The sequence below is a fragment of the Corvus moneduloides genome, chromosome 3, assembly GCF_009650955.1.
Source record: "Corvus moneduloides isolate bCorMon1 chromosome 3, bCorMon1.pri, whole genome shotgun sequence".
Taxonomy (NCBI): Eukaryota; Metazoa; Chordata; class Aves; order Passeriformes; family Corvidae; genus Corvus; species Corvus moneduloides.
This window is the reverse complement of record NC_045478.1, coordinates 9,835,999-9,856,359: the sequence shown is the minus strand read 5'-3', so window position 1 is coordinate 9,856,359 and position 20,361 is coordinate 9,835,999. Positions and strand designations below refer to the sequence as shown.

Below are 20,361 nucleotides of genomic sequence, written 5' to 3'. Positions count from 1 at the left end.
GGCGTCCCAGCAGTGAAGGCATCATCAAAATTTTGCCCACTCCTTTCCATTGCCACAGTCTGCTGCCTGTCCATCCCCTACACCCAGGGAGTGGAGCACCCTGAGCTGTCCTGAACACCCCATTTCAGAAAGCCAACCACATCCAGGGCTGCATCGAAAGCTGCATGGACAGCAGGCCTAAGGAGGGGATTCTGCCCCTCTGCTCCGCTCTGGTGAGATCCCACCCACAGTCCTGCATCCAGCTCTGGGGTCTCCAGCACAGGAAGGACATCAACCTGTTGCAGTGAGGCCAGAAGATGTCACAAAAATAATCAGAGGGCTCAAACACCTCTCCTGGCTGAGAGAGTTTGGGTTGTTCAGCCTGGAGAAGAGAATGTTCCCGGGAGACCTCATAGCAACCTCCAGTACCTAAAGAGTACTGGAAGATGGGGACAGACTTTTTAGTAGGGGCTCGTTGCAGTGGGACAAGGGGCAATGGTTTCAAACTGAAAGAGGATCAATTCAGCTATAAGGAAGGAAGTTTTTACAATAAGGATGTTAAGAAACACAGGCATAGGTTCCCCAGAGAGGTGGTAGGTGCCCTATCCCTGGAAACACTCAAGGTTAGGTTGAACAGCAACAGTTGCTCTGAGCAACCTGATCTAGTTGGAAGGTGTCCCTGTTCATGGCAGGGGGGCTGGACTAGATGGCTTTTGAAGGTTCCTTCCAGCCCAAAGTACTCTGATTCTGATTCTTCTGTGGGAGTCCACAGCACACAGCCTGCATTTTGTGAAGGACACAGGGCACTGAGTCCTGCTGTATTGACCTGAAACAAAGCTTAAAGCTCACAGAGAGCAGATAGTGGAGCCAAGAACTGAGCCTGGGCTCCTTACAGCCTCCCTGCACCAGAAATGATGATGAAACATTTATTGATTGCAATGAAGCATTGCTGCACTGAGAGAGCTAAGGCAGGAGTCCATATGGCTCAGTGTTTCAAATCCTTTGCCTTGATATTTTTCCGGCTACAAAAATGTATGTATTTTTTTCTTGCAGGCAGACATTTGGCAGCAGAGTTAAGTGAACTCTAAGGGCTGTTATAACTTAGACCCATCTTTGGGCGCCCAGTGATGCATGAGAAAGAGCTCTGTCTTTACAAACTCCTAAAAGCACATATGACTACTGCATACTGCTTTTCCATTGAGACTTACAGACAACTTCCAGCAGGATCACAGGTTAGGTTGTGGGCAGCCTAACATCAGTGCTGTGTCATCTTGTCTGTTTATTTGGTGAATTCTGATTTTCATAATTAATGCAGTAGAGAAATTCAACAGAGAATTCACTTGGGGAAGGAAATATGTCTGGGACTCTGAGGTTGAGGAATTTAAAACAAACTCTCTTTCAATAAAAGCAACCCATTAAGAGCCTCTTGATTATGTATTTGAATATTTCAATTTAAAATGCTAGTTTAAAAAAGTAAATAAAATATGTTTCAGTTCTGCAAATTAAATTTATCCTCAGTTAAAGTCCATTGAGAGACACCCCCAGGGTGAATTTTCCCTATATCTCATTTCTGCCCTGGGGTGTTTTCATAGCAGTCTGAGTCATCCAAAGCTCCCAAGCTGAATTAATTTCTGAATCTCATAGCTGATATCCCACAGACAAAGCTACATCTGTGATTCAGAAAAGCGCTGATTAATGCGGAGCGAGAGGAAGTCGGGCACTGCCGTTTGCCCCTGCCCGTTTCCCCAGCCTGCTGGGCCCAGCCTGGCTTTCTGCAGGTCCCACACGATGCTGGCACTGGGTGAACGCAGAGCTCGGGCAGATGGGATGGGGGGGCCACGTGCGTTGGTGTGAGGGTCCTGCCCCGTCCCTTCCCCATCCCAGCAGCCGGGCAGCAGCTGCACTTTGAGCACATCTCCAGAGGCAGCAGCCAGGACTTCTGCAATGCCCCTGTGAGCCTGGCCAGCGCTCCTTTGCTCATGCTACGGATTGTCATCAGATCCATCCTTTCCTGGAGTTCAACTCCAGCCTCTCCAGCCTGTCCTGGCCCTGCACAGAAGGTTCTCCCACAGCTTCTTGCTCCTGTCTGCTGGAGCAGCACTGAGCTGGGTTAGGAGGAGGAGGAGCAGAGACCCTTCCTCGCAGGGCAGGGGGGGCACTCACACCAGAGCCTCATAGTGACAGTCCATAACCAGCGAGCTCTGCCATAGGATTTCTCCATCCTCTGCATGTTGATGAGGCTCTGAGGAGCTGCACACACCAGAAGTGATGCCTCAGGCATCTGGAATTTTCAGCATTTTTGACTCCTCTGTTTTTCCTGTGAACATTCAGCCAGTTTTGGGCACCAGGCAGAGGCACTGCCCCAGACATGGAGCAGAAATAGCTATGGAAACATGGCAAAGCCCTCCATGAGCTCTGCACTCCCAGTCCCCAGATCCTCCTATACCTTCAGCTGGGCTTGGTTCAAATGCAGTGAGAGGTGCAAACCTAGCTGTGCCAGGGCTCTGCAGCCACTGAGAGGGTCTGTGGCTGGGCCTTCAGGTGGGGTGGTTCTCCTGCTGCAGTTTGGTAGATGGGCAGATGGTGCCATCAGGACGATTAACAGCACCAAAGCCAGTTTGCCAAGAGCCTATTGATTTTCCAGAAGGGTAACAAATCTTCTCCTCATGTACCAACACTGAGACTGAAGTAATCTGCTTACAGCAGGAGGGAAGTCAGCTTTCAGTATGATTTAGGGAGGGCTGGGTTGCATCCAGACACACACCAATATGATCTTTCCTGAGTGCTGTTACACATCGCCTTAATAATTAGAGATAAATAACATTTATGTTTAACACTAATTTGTAGCTGAGATAAGGCAGCAGACTGAGTGCCAAGACCAGATCCTGCACTGGGTGGATGGTTTCCCAATGAGTCAAAGTGAGTAAGGATTGTCCCTGGGCTCTTTCTTTCCCCAGGGGTCTTGGATGACCACGTAGGGAAGCCACTGTGGGGCTGGCAGTGCATTAATGTCTTTTCCTGACAGATTGAGAATCTGGGGAGATCTCTGGTTAACAGAGTTTATTGGACATGATGATTTGCCATGGTCTTCAAGCAACTGGGTTGTGGCCAGACAGAAGCAAGGGATGTCACAAAACATTGTCACCAGCAGGAGCACCTCCCTCTCCTCTGGGGTGGTACAGCCCCTGATGTTTGGCACCGTATGAACACATAACAAAAAGATAGCACTGAGTTTGCAAACTCCTCTCTTGATCCATATGGCAATCATCATAATAGTGTGTCAAAAAAGACTGATAGGTGTTACCACGATGCTTTTCTATATCTGTCTAATTATAATGGGAATCCAACTGTCTGGGTTGTAGTGGAAGAAAATAACAAACTTGTTTTTGTGATGTTGGATCCTGCTCATTCCATTCTCTCGCCCTTCCCTCTGTGGTTCCTGCATGAGGCTGAAGTGTTGGTTTAGTGAGGGGGACCATGCTGATGCTCTGACAACCATGGCAGAGGCTGACCAAGTCCTGTGGGTTTTGATCTCCAGTTGTTGGGAAAGAAGCCAGTGTGCTCTTTCCGACGAGACTTGAATGAAGACTAGAAAAAGTCTGAGCTGCCTCCCTCGTATTTCCAGAGCATCATCATCTGTTGGCAATTTACTACTGATGCAGTGTGTACCAGGTTTACAGCAGGTCACTGGAAATGTACCTGGGCCCATTCATCATTTTTAAAAGCAAAGCAATGTTTAAGTGCAACATTAAGTTAAATTTACCTTCCTGCAGAAAATTGGTGGACAGGGAGCCTTCCAAAAGATGCATTTTTATTATCTCTCTCTTCTACCTTTGGCCATTGATAAATATTTATTTAGGCTTTAACCTGCCAAAGGCTTTAAGCACAGCTACATTTCACTTCCCTCCAGGGTAAGTGTTGGCAGGCAGCTGTCCATGATGGGCAGAGCCTGAGCCAGACCCAAAAGTGCCTTCCCATGGTGGCTGGGGAGCGTGACTAAAGCTTGGCTGCAGGAAAAGGTGGGTCAGAGGTGGGGGGGAGAACCCCAGAAACCCCCAGCAGGGGACATGAGCCCCAGTGCAGCCCCTCCCAGGGCTGTCCTGGGGATCCTCAGCCTGGGGCTAAGGGGAAAGGCTCTATGGACTCAGAGGGGTAAGGGGTACAGGACACAGTTGGGACACAGGAGGAGCATCTTGGAATTGCATAAGACTTACTATGGGATGTTTAGAGGAGGAACAAACCACGGGGAAAGGGAGGGATATTGGTGGTTTGGGAAGGAATAAGGGTGGGAAAACACAATGACAAGGGGATAAAAGGGGCCAGTGGCATGTCAAGCGTTGGCTGGCTGCTTTGTCTGTCTGTCCATGCCCTGCACCTGCTCAGAAGGGCCTGGCTTCTCACTGAACTCCACTTCGGAGGCTTTTCATGGGTGAGGGACTCTGTGTACACATGTGTGTTGGGGGTGAATCACTGGTGAATGTCAAGCTAGACTAACTGGTCAATAGGATAAAAGGCTTTAGGAGACAGATATCAAAGCAACCATAAGCCTGGTTTGGATGCTGGAGGCACCAGAGATCTGTATGTTGGCTACTGGAGGGACCAGGGGGTCCTGGCCTGCTACTGGGGTTATTGTGGAGTCTGGAAGTCAGCTGAGAGACCCGACTGTGTGTGTCTGTGCAAGAGCCAACTGGAGATGAGAGGGTTCAGGGACCAGCTACTGTGTAGACTTGAGTGTCTCAGGATAGTGGCTAGAGGCATACACATTGTATAGATGTCCATATAAATATATACATATATATAAAATATATATCAACATATTTTTTAAAAAATAGGTATTCTATTAATGGGCTTCCATCATGATCTGCCAGAGAGCAGAACAGGATGAGGCCCTTGGAGCTGATTGTGTTGTGTGTGTGTGTTGAGTGTTCCTGTGGACCTGCAGCTGCAGCCAGGGACCTGCAGCAGCCTTGCCTCTACTGGGCCACTGGATTGGTCAGCCTGTGATAGTGACCTGTGCACTTGGGCCTGCAGCTGGGTTGGAGCCAAGGATAGCCTCTGCCAAAGCTATCCAACTGCCTGAGCAGAAGGATTGAAAGACAGAAAATGGTCCTTTTAATGCCTTTAAGCTTACAAACTCCCTTTCAGTCAAAGCAGGATGATGACAGGCAGCTAAATCCCCCATTCCCAGCACCCAGGCATATCCACCTTGCAACACTGCTTGGCTCAGCCACACCTGAGCTGACAAAGTTGCTCCCAATGGCACTGAACTGCTCAGAAACCAGTCATGGATGTGATTCATGAACTGGATGTTTCTCTACCAATCTGTCCCCTCAACAGGCACAGCCTGAGGGGTGTGCTGAGACAAGTCCTCTCCAAAAGCTGTGTCACCCTGACACAGGAGGTAGCTGGCATAAAGCACATGTTGGGCAATTGAGCAGATTGAAATGTGAACACATCAACAGTGCAGAGATACCTTCAGTGATGGGCAAGTCCACTAGCAGAGATGTTTTCAAGGCCTTAGGGACACATAAAATTTATTTTTGGCAAATAACTTGCAGTCTTTCTTCCTTTTCACATGCTACTCAGAGTTGCTGTGGAGGAAAACCATGATCCAGCCCAGTATCTCCATCAAACTATAATAACAAATTACAGGCTCTTATATCACTCTGACACTCTCTGAGTGATTGCAGAGGTACAAAATGATGAATTATTTAAAACAGATGCAGTACATTTCACAAAATGAATTTAAGTGGCAAGACATTATGAAGAAAACTGAGACAAAAGCCTAGGAGAATCTATTTTCATAAAATGTAACATGCTTCCTGTCTGAAGATAATTTTGAGTAAACGGATGAATTAGTAGGTAGACTGATAGATTGTCCACTAGGAAGATATATTTACATAAGAAACTAATACAAAATGGAGAATGGTCTTGCTAAGCAAGACATATTACCCTCTCTCCACTGCATCTGCAAAACAGGTAATGAAAAGGAAAGAACACATGGGGCTTTGTTCAGTTCCAATCACTCCTCCTTCCAAAGCCCTGTACTGGGTGCTGTGCAGGGAGGTTTTTCCTAAAGCACTGCTGATATATCACTTTGTAGATATCTCTGAAGCTTACAGCTTCTTCCTACATCTCTGTACAGAACACATTCCAGATTGTCACTGCTTTTGTGGCTTATCATGGTCTGTAGAGCTCTATGGGGGGAAGTCAGGTCCTTTATCAAGTGGGATCTGCAGGAGGTGTTTCAAGACATGAGTGTCCAAGAGCTTGTCTTAAGGATGCAGGTTACTACAGCACTATTTCATGGAATACATAACCTATCTTTGCAATGAAAATGGAAAATTGCTCTCACGTACTGCCCTCTTATTGTTATGTACTGACTTTATTTATTTATTCTTATTTCTGCTGAATACATCAATATCATTTATATGCATATTTGCTTTGCTGAAATCCCAAATTGTACTGTACATCATCATATTCACCTAATTTAGTATGAATTCCCCTGCTGTTTCAATTAGACAACTGTGGTGATGGGGAGCAAATAGTGTATTTAATCTTAGAAATGGCCATGTTGAATGATGTATGAACTTCATTTAATTTCCATCTTCTGTTCCATAGTACTTATTTCCTTTGTTTCTTCTTTTCCCTAATAAATACTCATGTTTAATATTTAAATACACAAAAGTAAAAAAAAAAAAGGTAATAAAACAGTTCCCCTCTTCTCCTCTCCCTTCCAACACTGGCGGCATGACTTACACTAGAGGAGAGCCCTTTGGCTCAAGCCTCGCCTGGGTATTGAGTGCTGGCAGTTTGCTTCTGTACAGATTCATCACTATTGATTTTTGTTCCAAGTTTAAGATACAGGCATGTATCACTTTCCAAGTATTGGTCTCCTACAGACTTTCTAACTCTTCAATGGCTAATGTCTGAGTTCTTCCATGGCTAATGTCTGAGCTCTTCACATGAGTGAGTACAATACCCATGCCAGCAGGCCTGCAGGTAGGAGCCCAGTATCACCTGGCAGGTGTACCTGCGCTGGAGGCTGCAGAGGATCCTGGGGACACATTCCTAAGTGGGAAAGTTGAACGAGCACCCCTTGAGCTCCGTGCTGCCATGGGGTATTGCTTCCTCTCAGCTACTTCGCAGTGCAGACGTGCACAGCCTCTTCTGTACAGCCACACAGATGTAGCTTGAGGTGGAATAGAGAAGCAACCCCAGATACAGATGCCTTAGGATAATACACTGACTGCTGGGATATATCCCCTTCTTTCTAGATCGCACAACAACGCTAAAATACAGAACAGGAAACTATCCAGTCTGTATTTCTCATGGGAGACAAATACCCTAAAATACAGACTCCAGCCAAATGGATCTCTTAGCCTCATAGTAAAGAGCTTTTGAAAAAGTGCTCTGAGCCAGATACAGAGGGAGATCGTTGATTTTTTGATAGAAGTGGCAAAAAGTGACTTTATACAGGTTTAGCAAAAGATGATGAAAAACCTCCCCAGAGTTTCTCTTTTCCAGTTGCAGAGGAGTATACAGTGGAAACAGATTGCCAACTTTCTATTTCCCATAAAATAAACAACAAAAAAGTTAATGTTAAGAAACAGAAACTAAGGTAAGTGTAACAACAGTTTAATTCAGAGATATGTACAGTGAATACTGGGAACGAAACCAGTTACCCCTATCTTGAACAAAACACCTTTCTGGAGGAAAGCACTTATTTATTTAGACTGAAAACAGACACCAGCCAATATGCTGCCCAGTGTCCTACTAAGCATCAGGTAGTGTGAGGTCTGATTCACCCAAGTGGTCTGAACTTTCCAAGCAAGGGGAGCAGTAAGTGCTTACAATCTTTGCAAAACTGCCTCTCTCCAGTTCAGTGTTCCACATCAGAGGCACCCGAGACACCTGTGCTCTTTAACTTATCTGCAGACTAATCCTCCCCACCCACACATCCACATACAAAATGGAAATAACAATTTAAACCTATTTACATAAATACAGCTCTTTGAAAGGTGCTAATGATGCTACTACCTGAATCAGGAGAGCACTTATGCACAGCACACATGCCCAAGTTGCATGGGGGGAAGTTTTAAAGTTTGGGTACAATATCAGGTTGCATCGAGGGGATTATTATAGACAGAGGGGAGAGCAAATTGAGGTTAAGAATGGCCCAGGTGACAAAAAGGAAAGAGCATGGAAAACAAGAAAAAGAAAGCTCCAAGAAGTAGATGATTCACAGTTACTTTAGCCAGCAGTTTAAGCTTCTCAGTTTGAAAATGGAAATAACACCTACTTAGCACCAGAGATGGGCTGGTAATTCATGTTGAAAAGTGCCCAGAGATTCTTGGAAGAAAGGTGCTCTTGAAAATGTCATCCTTGAAGCATTTGTAGTTATGGCACAGTGTGACTGTGGATTTCAAAACTGCTACCAAAAAGTGATGGAGAAGGAAAGCAGCAACCCATCCAATACTGAATACTTGGCCAGGCCCAATATTTCTACCCATGATATCATCAATAGACAAATACTGGTGGGAAGAGTGGGTAAGAAAAAAATCTTATGTGTGTATTTTGCTAGGTGTCTCACCTGGAAAAGCTCCTTTGCAAAGTGTACAGCTCCAGGTGCATAATCAGTTTAGAAATTTGTCTTTATTTTCATTTTGTTTCCCCCGATAAACTTTACCAGGCTGCCAGAGTGATGACACCAGCATCGTGGAAGTCAGCAAAACAAAGTAACAGACTTCCATGTTCTCCTGGTTCATGACAGTTACGCTCAGTTAGTGCTGGACTTCAGGATCAGAAGGGGTTTACCTTAAAATATTTCTCTGTCCATTTCTGTGTTTCAGCATGAGCCTTCAAACCCTTCAGTCACATTACTTGCCTGCTTCCAGCCTTGTGCCTTTAATCTCAGTCCATAACTCAGTTCTTTGGGCTGCCAGGACTCAGTGCTTCTCAGAAGAGAGGGGTGGAGAGTTGCACCCGAAGTCTTTCCATTTTGGTCTACCTCTGTGCCTCTCTGAGATATTCTGCTTAAGTTGACAGTGTGTCTCAGTCTCTTTCCAGATTGTTAATGACTTGCAAAGTCAACAGTATGGTTGCTGGCATTCCCTCTTCTTCATGTCTTCTGCCTGCAAGTGCTACGGAAAGACAGAAAAATTTAACATACATTTAGATCACAAGAACAAAGAAGTGTAGAAATTGAAGTCTAGTATTTTTCTCAACTTTTAAGGTAGGAATTCAATCATGAACTGGACTATCCTACTCCAGATCCAGGCTGGTTTACCCCAGTTTATTCACCTGTGCCTGAAGAAGAGGTGGAGATAGCACTGCCTCCATTGTGCTCTATGCTATACATTGCATTCCTGATGCATATATTGAACCAAGACCAGGCCAGCTCTACAAATGAATCCTAGAGAAAAGCAGACCTGCTCTGCCAGTCAGAAACCCACTGCTATTAGCACAGCAGACTATTGGATACCTGTGTGGTGACACCCTTCCCTAAGGACACCCTTCAAGGAAGGGTATGGAAGGGAGTGTGTACCAGGAAACTGTCAGCACAGCTGTTTGCCACTAAGTCTTGCTACCAGGAACCTGGGATTAGATTCACTAAAACACGTTCTCATGCTTGTCCCACTACTGTTGGTTTATGTTGCTGTCCTAGTCTGTGTGTATTTCCCTTGACCGAAAAGCCTCCATGGAGAATGGTAGCTTGGTCATTTCCATTTCTCAAGGCTGGTTCCACATGTCAAACCTAGACTTGTTCTCTTCAGCCTGTATTGGAGATGGAGAAGGAAATAAATCCAACTACTCAAGTGTGATGTTTTGCAGATAAGGGATGTTTTCCTCCTATAACATAAAAGCAGCTTTTATAGCACAAAATCAACAGCAACAAAGGTATCTGCTTACCTTTCAACAGGATGAAATCCAATCACAAAATAATGTTCACTTCTCACAAAATTTGGCAGTGCCTGTAGTGTTTCTTTCTCCTCCTTTCCTCATGTAATGCACATTGGTTAATGATCTCCAGGCCTCTATCATCACCTTCTTTTGTCTTGGCAGAACAGCCCAGGTAAGCATATGCCCCAATGCTGGCAGCCCAAGCTTTTTCTTCTGTAGTGTTAATTGTCTCATTGCCTGGAGTAGTTTCTTCTTAATACCTTAGTTCTATCCTGGCAGCCACTGGAATAATAGGTACTCTGAGGCAGAACACTTTGATTTCTGGAACCCAAAAATCAAGGATGTTTTGCTGTAAGCCAGTCCTGTCCATGAATAAGCACATTAAAATAACACCAGTAGATGTCTACATCCTTGTGGAACACTGAGCGGAGATCTCGGTAACCGACTGCATTCTTCCCTGACACATCCAAGAGAATGAGTTTAATTTCTTTCCCATCTATGTCTGTGTCAGTAGTGTCAGCATTGGCTCATAGGACCTGGGAAGGTGTTCATGACACAGAGCAAAGACGACGCATATTTTACCAGCGGGGTGATCTCCAACTACAGCTAACTTTCTCCTAAAAGCAGCCATTCCTTGAAAATCAAGATGAAGTACAAAATGACGTATTCCAAAGATGGGATTTTTTTTAAGCTTTTGTGAAGGGTAGAAGGAGGAGAGGAGAGAAATTCATTAGTTTGGAATTTCCCTTATCTCCTTTTTTCTCTCCATACTCCTGTCTTACCTTTCTTTCCTATTTTTTCCCCCTTTTAGTTTCTCTGGTATCAGAATCTTCTGAAATTGTGACTACCTTGTTCCTGCCTAATATTATAAATCAAAAAATTAAGGTGTAAGCCAAATCTGGATGTAACCAAGACTCCTGCAGCACCCTATATTTCTGTTTTATCATCTCAGATATTGTTTATGGTCAGTGTTCAGTCCATAACAGATTTAATTTTTTTAAGTTGAATTACTTAATTTTGTGAGTGACATGGAATGTAAAACACTGCAGTGAACAACTTTCCAAATCAGTTTTATTGACATTTTTCCTGCCATGATCTGTTAGTGGAATTCTACAATGGCAACAGCTCTTCTGTGTGCATCCATGCTGCTTTTGCCCATAGCTCAGTTATCACGTGGGAATTAAGAAAGTGTTCTCAGTCTTCATAGAGTTCTGGTTAATTTATAAGAAACAGAAGTTTGTTAGACTCACAGGATAGTAATTTCCACCATCAACCGCCTTCTCTTAGATCAGTTTCTTCTAATATTGTTGTTGCCTCAGCTTCCTCAGGTGACAGGTTCCCCTGCAGAGAGAACTGACCACCACACTTCAAAGACCATAATGAAGACCACAGTAATTAAAGCAATAGGTTAATGTATCTTAATATAGCCAACCAATCTACATGGAGAACCATATGACATCATTGTTTTTTAAAGAAGTCTACTTTACTGGCAGTAAAGTGGAAATTACACAAATCATTAACAAATCACAACATGTTTACTTCAGAAGTTTCCTTGTTCCTATTGCGAAAGACTCATCCTGTGTGAGCACTTCAGAACTGAGTGTGCCAAACTCCGCGGTGGAACGTGGGCTGACAGTGCTGGAGTGTCAAACAGGAGGAGACCTGCCAGAGAGACCCTCGAAACATCACTTTCCAGATCTGCTGAGGCATCACAAATGAATGAATTGCAGAATCAAAGAATGGATGAGGTGAGGAAGGGTTATCTACTCCACCCTGCCCTGCTCAGAGCAGGATCAACTACTGCAGGTTGCTCAGGACTGTGTCCAGTTGGGTTTTGAATATGCCCAAGGATGGAGACTCTGCAGCCTCTGTGGGCAGCTTTTCCAGTGTCTGACCATCCTCAAAGTAGTGGAATGAAGTACATCCACTGGAGAGTCTGAAGAGAAAGAACTTCCCACTGTTAAGCATTCTGTCATGAACTCCAGATACAGAGACTGAATTCCCTGCTAACTTGTTGGCACTGAACAAGCAATTCTTACTCTGTCTCAGTTTTCCTGGTAGACAAAGAGTGCAAGGTGTCTGCAATCACTAAAAACTGAGAACAAAGGGAACCAGAGGTGGATTAGTTTGGTCTCTCTGCAGAGAGAACTGTTTCCAAAGGCATTATTGCTGATGTAGATATGTAACATGATCAGTATCTGTAACAGTTATGTGGTCAGCTCATTTATTTCATACAGCTACAGAAGGGTTCTTCAACTGAGATGAGGGGTTGAAGGTCTAAAAAGTCTAGCCTAAGGATGAGGAACTTGTTTTTATTTAATTTGAACTCAGCTGGAGACAAAAGGCCACTTTTAATTTACTGTAGTGGTATAATTTTACTCTGCCAGCCCATATTTCCTGAGTCCTATTAAAGTATGATTTTATAGTCTTGCTATAAGAACTTGAAACAATTAAATCAACAGCTTCTGACTGACCTTTCTTGTTCCCTGGAAGAGCAATGCCAGTGCATCCCATGCAGCTCTTTAGTCAGGAAGGCATTTCTTTTTGGGATGGTGTGCTTTCATGTGCACCATACTTACCATAAACCTCTGTATGGAAATACAGAGGTTTCACCTTCTCCTGCTGTGCCTTGGCATTCCAGTTTCTAGGTAGATCAGTCTGGCCTGTCTGCTGAGGGCACTGATCCCAAGGGGTTCTGAGAGTTAAACTCTGCTTTTCTCCAGGTACGCTGGAAAGCAATAGACCTGCTGTGACACATAGCAAGTGTTCTGGCTCCTAAATGTGTCAGAAACTCTCAGCAGCTTAGAGAGACAGACACTCACCATTTCTGCCCATTCTCTCACATCTAATCAGAGCACTACCCTGTGAACTGCTCATATTTCACTGCCTCTTGCCTTCCTCACTTTGCCGGGAAGCTTTGCCTGTATGAGGACTGCAGGATGCCTGATGCCAGCATTACAAGTCAGCATGCAGGACTCAGTGTGCCATTAGAACACAAGTGGCTCCCTCAGCATGTTATGCCACAGCAGGCAATGTACTTACTTGCCTACTTCTTGGCAAAAAGGAGAAAGATTGCCTTCCCCACTGAGCTTTCATGCTTTTGGTACAGATTTATGCTTGCACACAAATTATCTGATTTACAGACATGCCCTTCAGAAAATCTGTTTAGCAAGAGGAGTGGGGGGGGGGGGGGGGGGGAATATAATCTGGAAACAATCTCCAGTAATTGACAGGAATTGTCTTCTCAGCAACAAAAAAATATCAATTGGATTAATTTTAAAAAAAAAATCTGAGTTTTAATCTCAAAACCATCGGCATAAGCAATGAAAGCAAACAAGTTGCATCTTCTACTTCATGCTTTCTTCATCAATCATACAGATGTACATGGTGCAGCAGAACTAATGCTCTGCTTAGAGAGTGCATGTTTAGGGATAACTAGAAGTGAAGATTCAGCTTGCTTAAAGAACTATAGTTCAGCATATCGTGCAGATTCATGCAGAAAATATAAAAGCTACAACATAAAGTTCAAATTCAGCCCTAGAATACGTGAGCTGGATACATTTGCTAAGTGCAAATGTGTGATAACCACAGTGACTTAGATGTTCCCCATAGAGGCTGTTGCTGGAGTCTACCCTAGGACAGTGAAAGGAGTGTGATCTCAGCCTGAACTGGTCACAGGGCTGAGTCTCAGGATATAATGCCTCTGGAAAAAAACCTTACAAAGCATTTGAAACCCTTGGTCAAGGAATTACATAGCCTTGGATGAAATCTGTCTTGCATGGTGAGAGATGAAACATCAGGCCCTTTCCCTTCAATACAGCTGTGTGCAAGACTAGAGATGTGAGACTTCACTAGAAAATGAGGCAGTTACGGCTCAGACCAAAACTGGGTGCTGAAAATATATGTGTACTGCTCAGTCACCAGAAAACTTCCTGCTGTGGGTTTGACTTGGGTTAGCTGGACATTTGTGGAGCAATTCCTTAACACAATTTGGACGCTGGGACCAGCAGACAGTTTGGATGAAACGTTTTGCTCCTAAAAATAAACAAACAAACACACACCCAGGCATGATTCAAAAAAGTCAAATACAAACGGAATCAGAAGTATATTTGAGCAGCACCTCTGGCGCCGGATGAGGCACTCGCAGCTCCTCCTGCGCCGCCCCAGAGCTGGATTTTTCCTGCCCAACAGGCACAGGGCGGTGCAGGGCTCGGAGCCGCCGCGAGAGGGCGCCGGGCCCCCGCCGTCAGCGCAGCGCGGCCGCGGGGGAGCGGCCGGGGCGTGGGGATTTGCGTTGTGCGGCACAAATTCACCGCAAATTCACCGCAAATTCACCGCAAATTCACCGCAAATTCGCCCTGTCTGCCGCTCCGAACGGCCTGACGTGCTTGGGATCGTGGAGAAGATAGCTACAAGCTGCCAGTGCTCCATCGCCAGGAGGACATGGCAGCATGGGGGTGATTTCCACACAGTTTTGTGAAGGATTTAAGCCTGCGAGCAGTGACAACAAATTTAAAGGGGTGATGCAAATCAGAAATTTGGCCCGCTCGAAGGCCACAGGTACTGAAGAACACCGATGTCAATGTCTACACTTTATTGCTGGATTCTTTCAAAAATCAGTTTGAATTTATTATGTTAAAATAAAATATGCTGTACAAACCCCAGTAAGATCAAGGTACAAATTCATCCATCAGCATCCAGGGACATGCTCTTTTGACAGGGAGAAATGGATATCACAGAAAATGAATTTTATTTCAATGTCTAGGATTAAGTGAACCTTTTCCCCTATTAACACACACCCCTCTGTAACACTCTGCTGCAACTAACTTGTCAGGCAATTTGATGTACTCAGTGATGCATTCATTCTCCAAGTGGGTATTTTAAAATATAATTTTTAATAACAACCATATTGTACAAACCATTCATTTTTGTGCTATTCACTAACGCCAGGGCTGGGTAGGAAAACGGGACACTTTGGATCCAACACCGAGAGGCAGTAGCCACAGGACATCGTCTGTATGGAAAAGCTCGCAGGCAGGAAGCTTGGGACAGCACCCGGCTGAGCAGCGATAGGTGCAAGAGGGACCCAGCGCGCCGCTGCCGGCGGTGTCCGTGTGACCCCGAGCACCCAGCCCAGCCCAGCCCAGCCCAGCCCAGCCAGCTGCTCCTATGGAGGGACTCGCACCCTGCCCTCCCAGCAACTACGCTACAAACTAGTGCAAACGCACTACAGTGTTTGGCGCCCCTTTATTTTCCACGTTCGTGTTTTCATTGCTGTGACTTCCTCTATCCCTGTAAATTGAAACCCAAAGGCCGTTTCAGTTCAAGCATGCTGCTTCTCCCGGTTTACAATTCCTCCGTTCCCTTCTGGCCAAGAGCTGGCGACAGTCGAACATAATGAATTTTTTAAGGAAGGGGGTCGAGCGCTTTTCCAGCAGCACCTAGCGGAAGCTTTTGTTTTATTCAACCGCCTGCAATTTACTCCCTGCTCACTTTGCCCGGGCTTCAAAGCAGCACCTGGGACGCAGCGGCGATCGCCGTTTCTGTCTGGGCGGTTGTCCGCCCAGACTCTACAGAGCGGCCATCCCGAGCGGCGAGACTGCGGCGGGGACCGGCGCTACCCTGCCCTGGCTCCAAGCCGGGATCCCCCGGGGCCGGGAGGGCTCAGACCGGGAACACGAAGCTCCCAGCGCAGCTCCGCCCGCCGCGACCCCGGCCCCGCGACCCCGGCCCGGCCGCTCCCCCGCCCGCCCTCGGCCCCGCCTCTCACCCGCGGCCGCCCGCCAATCGCAGCGCTCCCCGCCGGGGATGACCTCACTCCCTGCCTTCCCATTGGCCGGCTATATTAAGAAAGTCGCGAGTGCCTTTAAATAGCGGCGCCGGGCCGCAGCTTGCGGCAGTGGCTGCGCGGAGCGGGCGGTGAGCCGTGGCTGCTGTGAGGGTGAGAGCCGGCGGCAGCGCTTCTACTGTGGGGCTCCGGGACCGGCGGCGCTGCCCTGCGGCCGTAGCGCTCCCCCGAGGCAGGGGACGGAGGCGCGGTGCCGGTGCGCACAGAGAGGAAGGTGCGCCCGCCTGCCTGCGCGGGCCGGCTCGCCACGGTGCCCTGTGAGAAGCGAGAGGGAGCGGGAGGCGGCGGCCGCGGGGAGGAGGGCGCTGCCATCGTCCTACTGCACGGCAAGGCCAGCTTGGCGAGCCTGGCCATGGCCGCCATCCGCAAGAAGCTCGTGGTGGTGGGGGACGGTGCCTGTGGCAAGACTTGCCTTCTCATCGTCTTCAGCAAGGACGAGTTCCCCGAGGTCTATGTGCCCACCGTTTTCGAGAACTACGTGGCGGACATCGAGGTGGACGGCAAGCAGGTGGAGCTGGCCCTGTGGGATACGGCTGGCCAGGAGGACTACGACCGCCTTCGTCCCCTTTCCTACCCGGACACCGATGTGATCCTCATGTGCTTCTCTGTGGACAGCCCGGACTCGCTGGAGAACATCCCAGAGAAGTGGGTGCCCGAAGTCAAGCACTTCTGCCCCAACGTCCCCATCATCCTGGTGGCCAACAAGAAGGACCTGCGCAACGACGAACACGTGCGGAACGAGCTGGCCCGCATGAAGCAGGAGCCGGTGCGCACCGAGGACGGCCGGGCCATGGCCATTCGCATCCAGGCCTACGACTACCTGGAGTGCTCGGCCAAGACCAAGGAGGGTGTCCGGGAGGTCTTCGAGACGGCCACCCGGGCAGCCTTGCAGAAGCGCTACGGCACCCAGAACGGCTGCATCAACTGCTGCAAAGTCCTATAGGGCGTGTCTGGAGCGGGGCGCTGGGCACAGCGCCTGGGTCACCTGTTGGCAGGTGGAGAGGAGCTGGGTTATGCACGCACACGGCATCTGCCTGCCCCCTCCGCTGGGGGCTGGCCGTGGATGGGGTGGGGGCTGAGGGAGGGAGCACGCTCCTTGAGCCTTGGCCGAAAAGGGTTGTGCTTGCTCAGCCGTGGGGACAGAGGGAGGGGGGGATTGCATGCCCTGAATCTTGGGAATAAAGTGGGGAGAAGCCTTCTCCTACCACCGGCCCCCGTGAGTTAGTCGCGGACTCAACAACAAAAAGCTGCTGAGACTGGACTGAGCAAACGTTGCACCCGGCTCTGCCCCTTTGCCAACACCTGCTGCTCCCGGGCAGCCTCCTCTCTTTTGCAAGAGGAGGGCGGTGGAGCTGAGATGCTCGAAGGGACTTCTGCCTCCTGCCTGCATGTGCCTCCAGCCAGGCGAGCTGGGGAAAGGGGCTGCCTCTCCCAGGCTGCCTGCAGCATTCTCGCTTCTCCCTCACGTGTTTCAGCCTGAGCCTGACCTGCTGTGGAAATTAGTGCCCTGAAGACTGAGACGGGGAGGGGAGGGTCATCCCAAGTGAAGCCTGTATATATATCTTACTTTTTTTGTCTTGTGCAAACTGGGGTAGTGCAGGGGGTGCTTATTTAAAGTGAGCTGGGGAGGGGGTGCCCAGGTGGGACTTGTGTTGTGCAAAGGAACTTGACCTGAGTGACTGATGCCTGCTGATAACAGGAGCCTTCAACTGACTCCAGCTGCAGAAGCCACCAGGCCAGAAAGTAAAGCTGAACTGTCCTGCTTGCTGGACATCCACCTCCTGACGGATGAGGCAGGATGAGCAAGGGGATGACATTGCCATATTATGATCTTGGTGCCTGCTCCTTACTTTTGATGTTGTTTCCTGCAAGTGTGTTGATTTGGGTTTATTTAAAAGTTTATTTTCAAAAGAAGTTACTTTGCACAACTTCGTGGACTCGTTTTTTTTTTTTATGTTTAAATTAAATACTCAATGCACTCGTCATCTGCATACAACACTGTAGCATTGGAAACATTCTTACTCAGTAACCTCATCTGGGTCTTGTTTAAAATTGATTTCAACACAAGACAAAATAATACCACTGTATACTTTTGCCTTGGAAAAAAAATGGGTGAAAGCACTGTTCTTATTCAGTGAGTACATCAAACTTCAGTACTAAAGGGCAGTTGAAAGAATCAAGGTTTATTTAAAACTTATTTTCACAGGGTGGCCAACCTGGGTGAAAATAATTTTGTGTTTCTCTGTTTCAGAGAACAAATGTATCCGTTTATGTTTGTTTACTTTTCTCCCTCTTCCCTCAACAGTGGTACTGAGCCTGTTTTTAATAAACTGACATGGCAAAAACTGAGATGTATATGATGTTTACATAAAACTATAGTGTATGCAGTTTTTTATGTAAAGTATTAAAAGATTCTATGCTGACACTTGTGAGAGCAGCGTTGTGATTCACAGAGACTGTCCTCAGGTTGTGGCAGTACACCTGAATGGTGTTGAACTAGACCAGAGTTTGCCTGTTGCCTGCACATGCTTTTATTTGGCTTTTTTCCACAGGCTGAAATACTTGTCTAGCAGCTTTTAGAGGATGGTGGTTTTATTTCCCTTCGGGGGAGCTGCTTCCTTAGTTTTTCTGTGCATGGTGTGTGGAAGTGTACTCAAAAGTCAAGGTGGTGACTAATCCATCCTTGTTGCTGTTGAGCATGGGAAGCCTTGTGGCTTGTGCTTGGGCTCCCAGTGAGCTGGTATAGCAGCAAAACAGGCACAAAACTGAAAATAGCACAGGCAGTAAGGCTTATTTCTCAAGAAAATATTTAGATAAAAGCAGTTTTTAGTAGCGATCTGCCCTTTGCTTGAAGTGCATGGCCCTGGTTGCTGCAGCAGGGCGGGAGGGCAAACGCTGCTCTGTGTTGGAGCAGGAGTCTCCTAAGCTGCCTGGCTGGATTTCCCAATTGCTGGCCTCATTAATTCCCATAGCAACCTAAGAAGTCTGGGCCTTTGTGTGTCAGGGCTCCCCAGCAGGGCATTGTGCCTGTCCCTTCCCTCTTCGTGCTGGGGCAGGTGCACCAGGCCCCGTGGTGCTGCCTGTGACCGCAGCTCCTGGCAGGAGAGGTGGCCTCGTGCAAAATGTGATTGTTGCTGAACAATAAGGCCTATGCCCAAAGTGCTGATGTCTCCTATTTTTTTTTTTTTTTTTTCTGGAAAAACTTCCTCAGGTACCTTCAAGGGAAATCTCAGGACAGTTCTGTTTTCATAAATTGTCTCCACTCCTTTTGCAGAGATACAAGAAGAGAGTTGAGCTTTTCTGCTAGCATACAGATAGTTCAGAAATGTTACCAAATACACATATAGTGGCTTTTGCTCATTTGCTCACAGAGGGCTCTCCCAGCAGCTGACTGAAAGCGATGGGGATTTTCAGACAGACTGATATAGAAATACCAGGTTCCTTGTTCAACACCTGGAAAGTCAATCAGCCATAATGTTAAAATACTAGAGTACATGCTCAGTGCATGCTGTGAGTTTATTACACTGTTTCCTATGATCCCTAACGAAAGAGAGGCATTTTCACGTAGACAATTTAATCAGGATTTCTTGAAAGGTACCTAAGTCCCAGGTTTTGGGTATCCTTCTCAGTTCTCCTGATACTCAAATTTCAATTCTCTGGATACTCAATGTGTGAGTTTCTTATCTTCAATTTGAGAACACTAAAATCAAACATCCTTTGAAAGAGATCTCAGTTTTGGATACTTAAAGGGCCATGGCCAAAGACCTCATTCTTGCAGGGGCACTCAAACCCCAGCTCTGTTGAGAGTAACACTCCTACACATGATGCCAGCCAGCGATGTTAAAACCTGCACTGGAAACCTCATTAAAATGATTGCAATAGCTGAAAAACTTAACAATTCAGTTAGACTGCAGCAATAACTAATCTTCTCAAAACCCCAAAGGAGAAAGCATTAATATTTGTATTTTAAACACTGGGAAATGGGTTAGCATTGCATCCCTGTATAATTAACTATACCAATATTTTCCACTGAGGTGCTTACAAGGTAATTACATCCATTATTTCCAACTGGATCTTTGCCCAAGTCAGGGATACAGCCTCTGGCCCAAGGGGGAAAAGCTGCAAGAAAGCACATTTTGGTTTTAACTGAGCATGACCTTTCTCTGCTACTTGTGAAGCTGAGTAAGCTGGTGGGGTGAGATCACTGTGGGAGTCCACCCATCGGGGTCAGATGGTGGGATCAGAGCTCTAACATAACTCCTTTACTTTGTGTCACGTTGCTGGGCTTGCTTTGGTGGAGGGGAAACATAAGGTGTGGCACATCCCACCCGTCGTGACTCAGACACCCAGACAGGGCCAGGCTGACGCCCCAGAGTATCAGGGTGTCACACTGACCAACTCCATCAGACACCCTGACAGGGCCAGGCTGATGCCCCAGAGTATCAGGGTGTCACACTGACCAACTCCACCCCACAGCTGCATCTGCCCAAGTGTACCCAGAGGGTCTCCCACCGTCGGGGCCAGGCAGGCACCTGAGCTTGGGGCAGGTGCCTGACAACCTACACCCTGTATTCAGACAGAGGATTGGTTTAATCTGGACCTTCCCTTGCTTATCTTCATCTGGTCCCCTA

At 47.0% G+C, this 20,361-nt stretch overlaps 2 protein-coding genes across 2 annotated transcripts; one reads left to right on the top strand and one right to left on the bottom strand.

The window, feature by feature from the left end:
• Window positions 1-8,615: 8,615 nt before the first annotated feature.
• LOC116441826 (transforming protein RhoA-like) lies at window positions 8,616-11,403 on the bottom strand. Its single transcript, XM_032104157.1, is given in 3 exon segments — window positions 8,616-10,288; window positions 10,290-10,399; window positions 10,402-11,403. Coding segments are annotated over 3 exon segments (576 nt in total). The 5' UTR covers window positions 10,514-11,403; the 3' UTR covers window positions 8,616-9,934.
• Window positions 11,404-15,772: 4,369 nt separating this feature from the next.
• On the top strand, window positions 15,773-18,155 carry RHOB (ras homolog family member B). Its single transcript, XM_032104160.1, has one exon. The coding sequence runs from the start codon at window positions 16,083-16,085 to the stop codon at window positions 16,671-16,673; it is 591 nt and encodes a 196-aa protein (XP_031960051.1). The 5' UTR covers window positions 15,773-16,082; the 3' UTR covers window positions 16,674-18,155.
• Window positions 18,156-20,361: the final 2,206 nt, after the last annotated feature.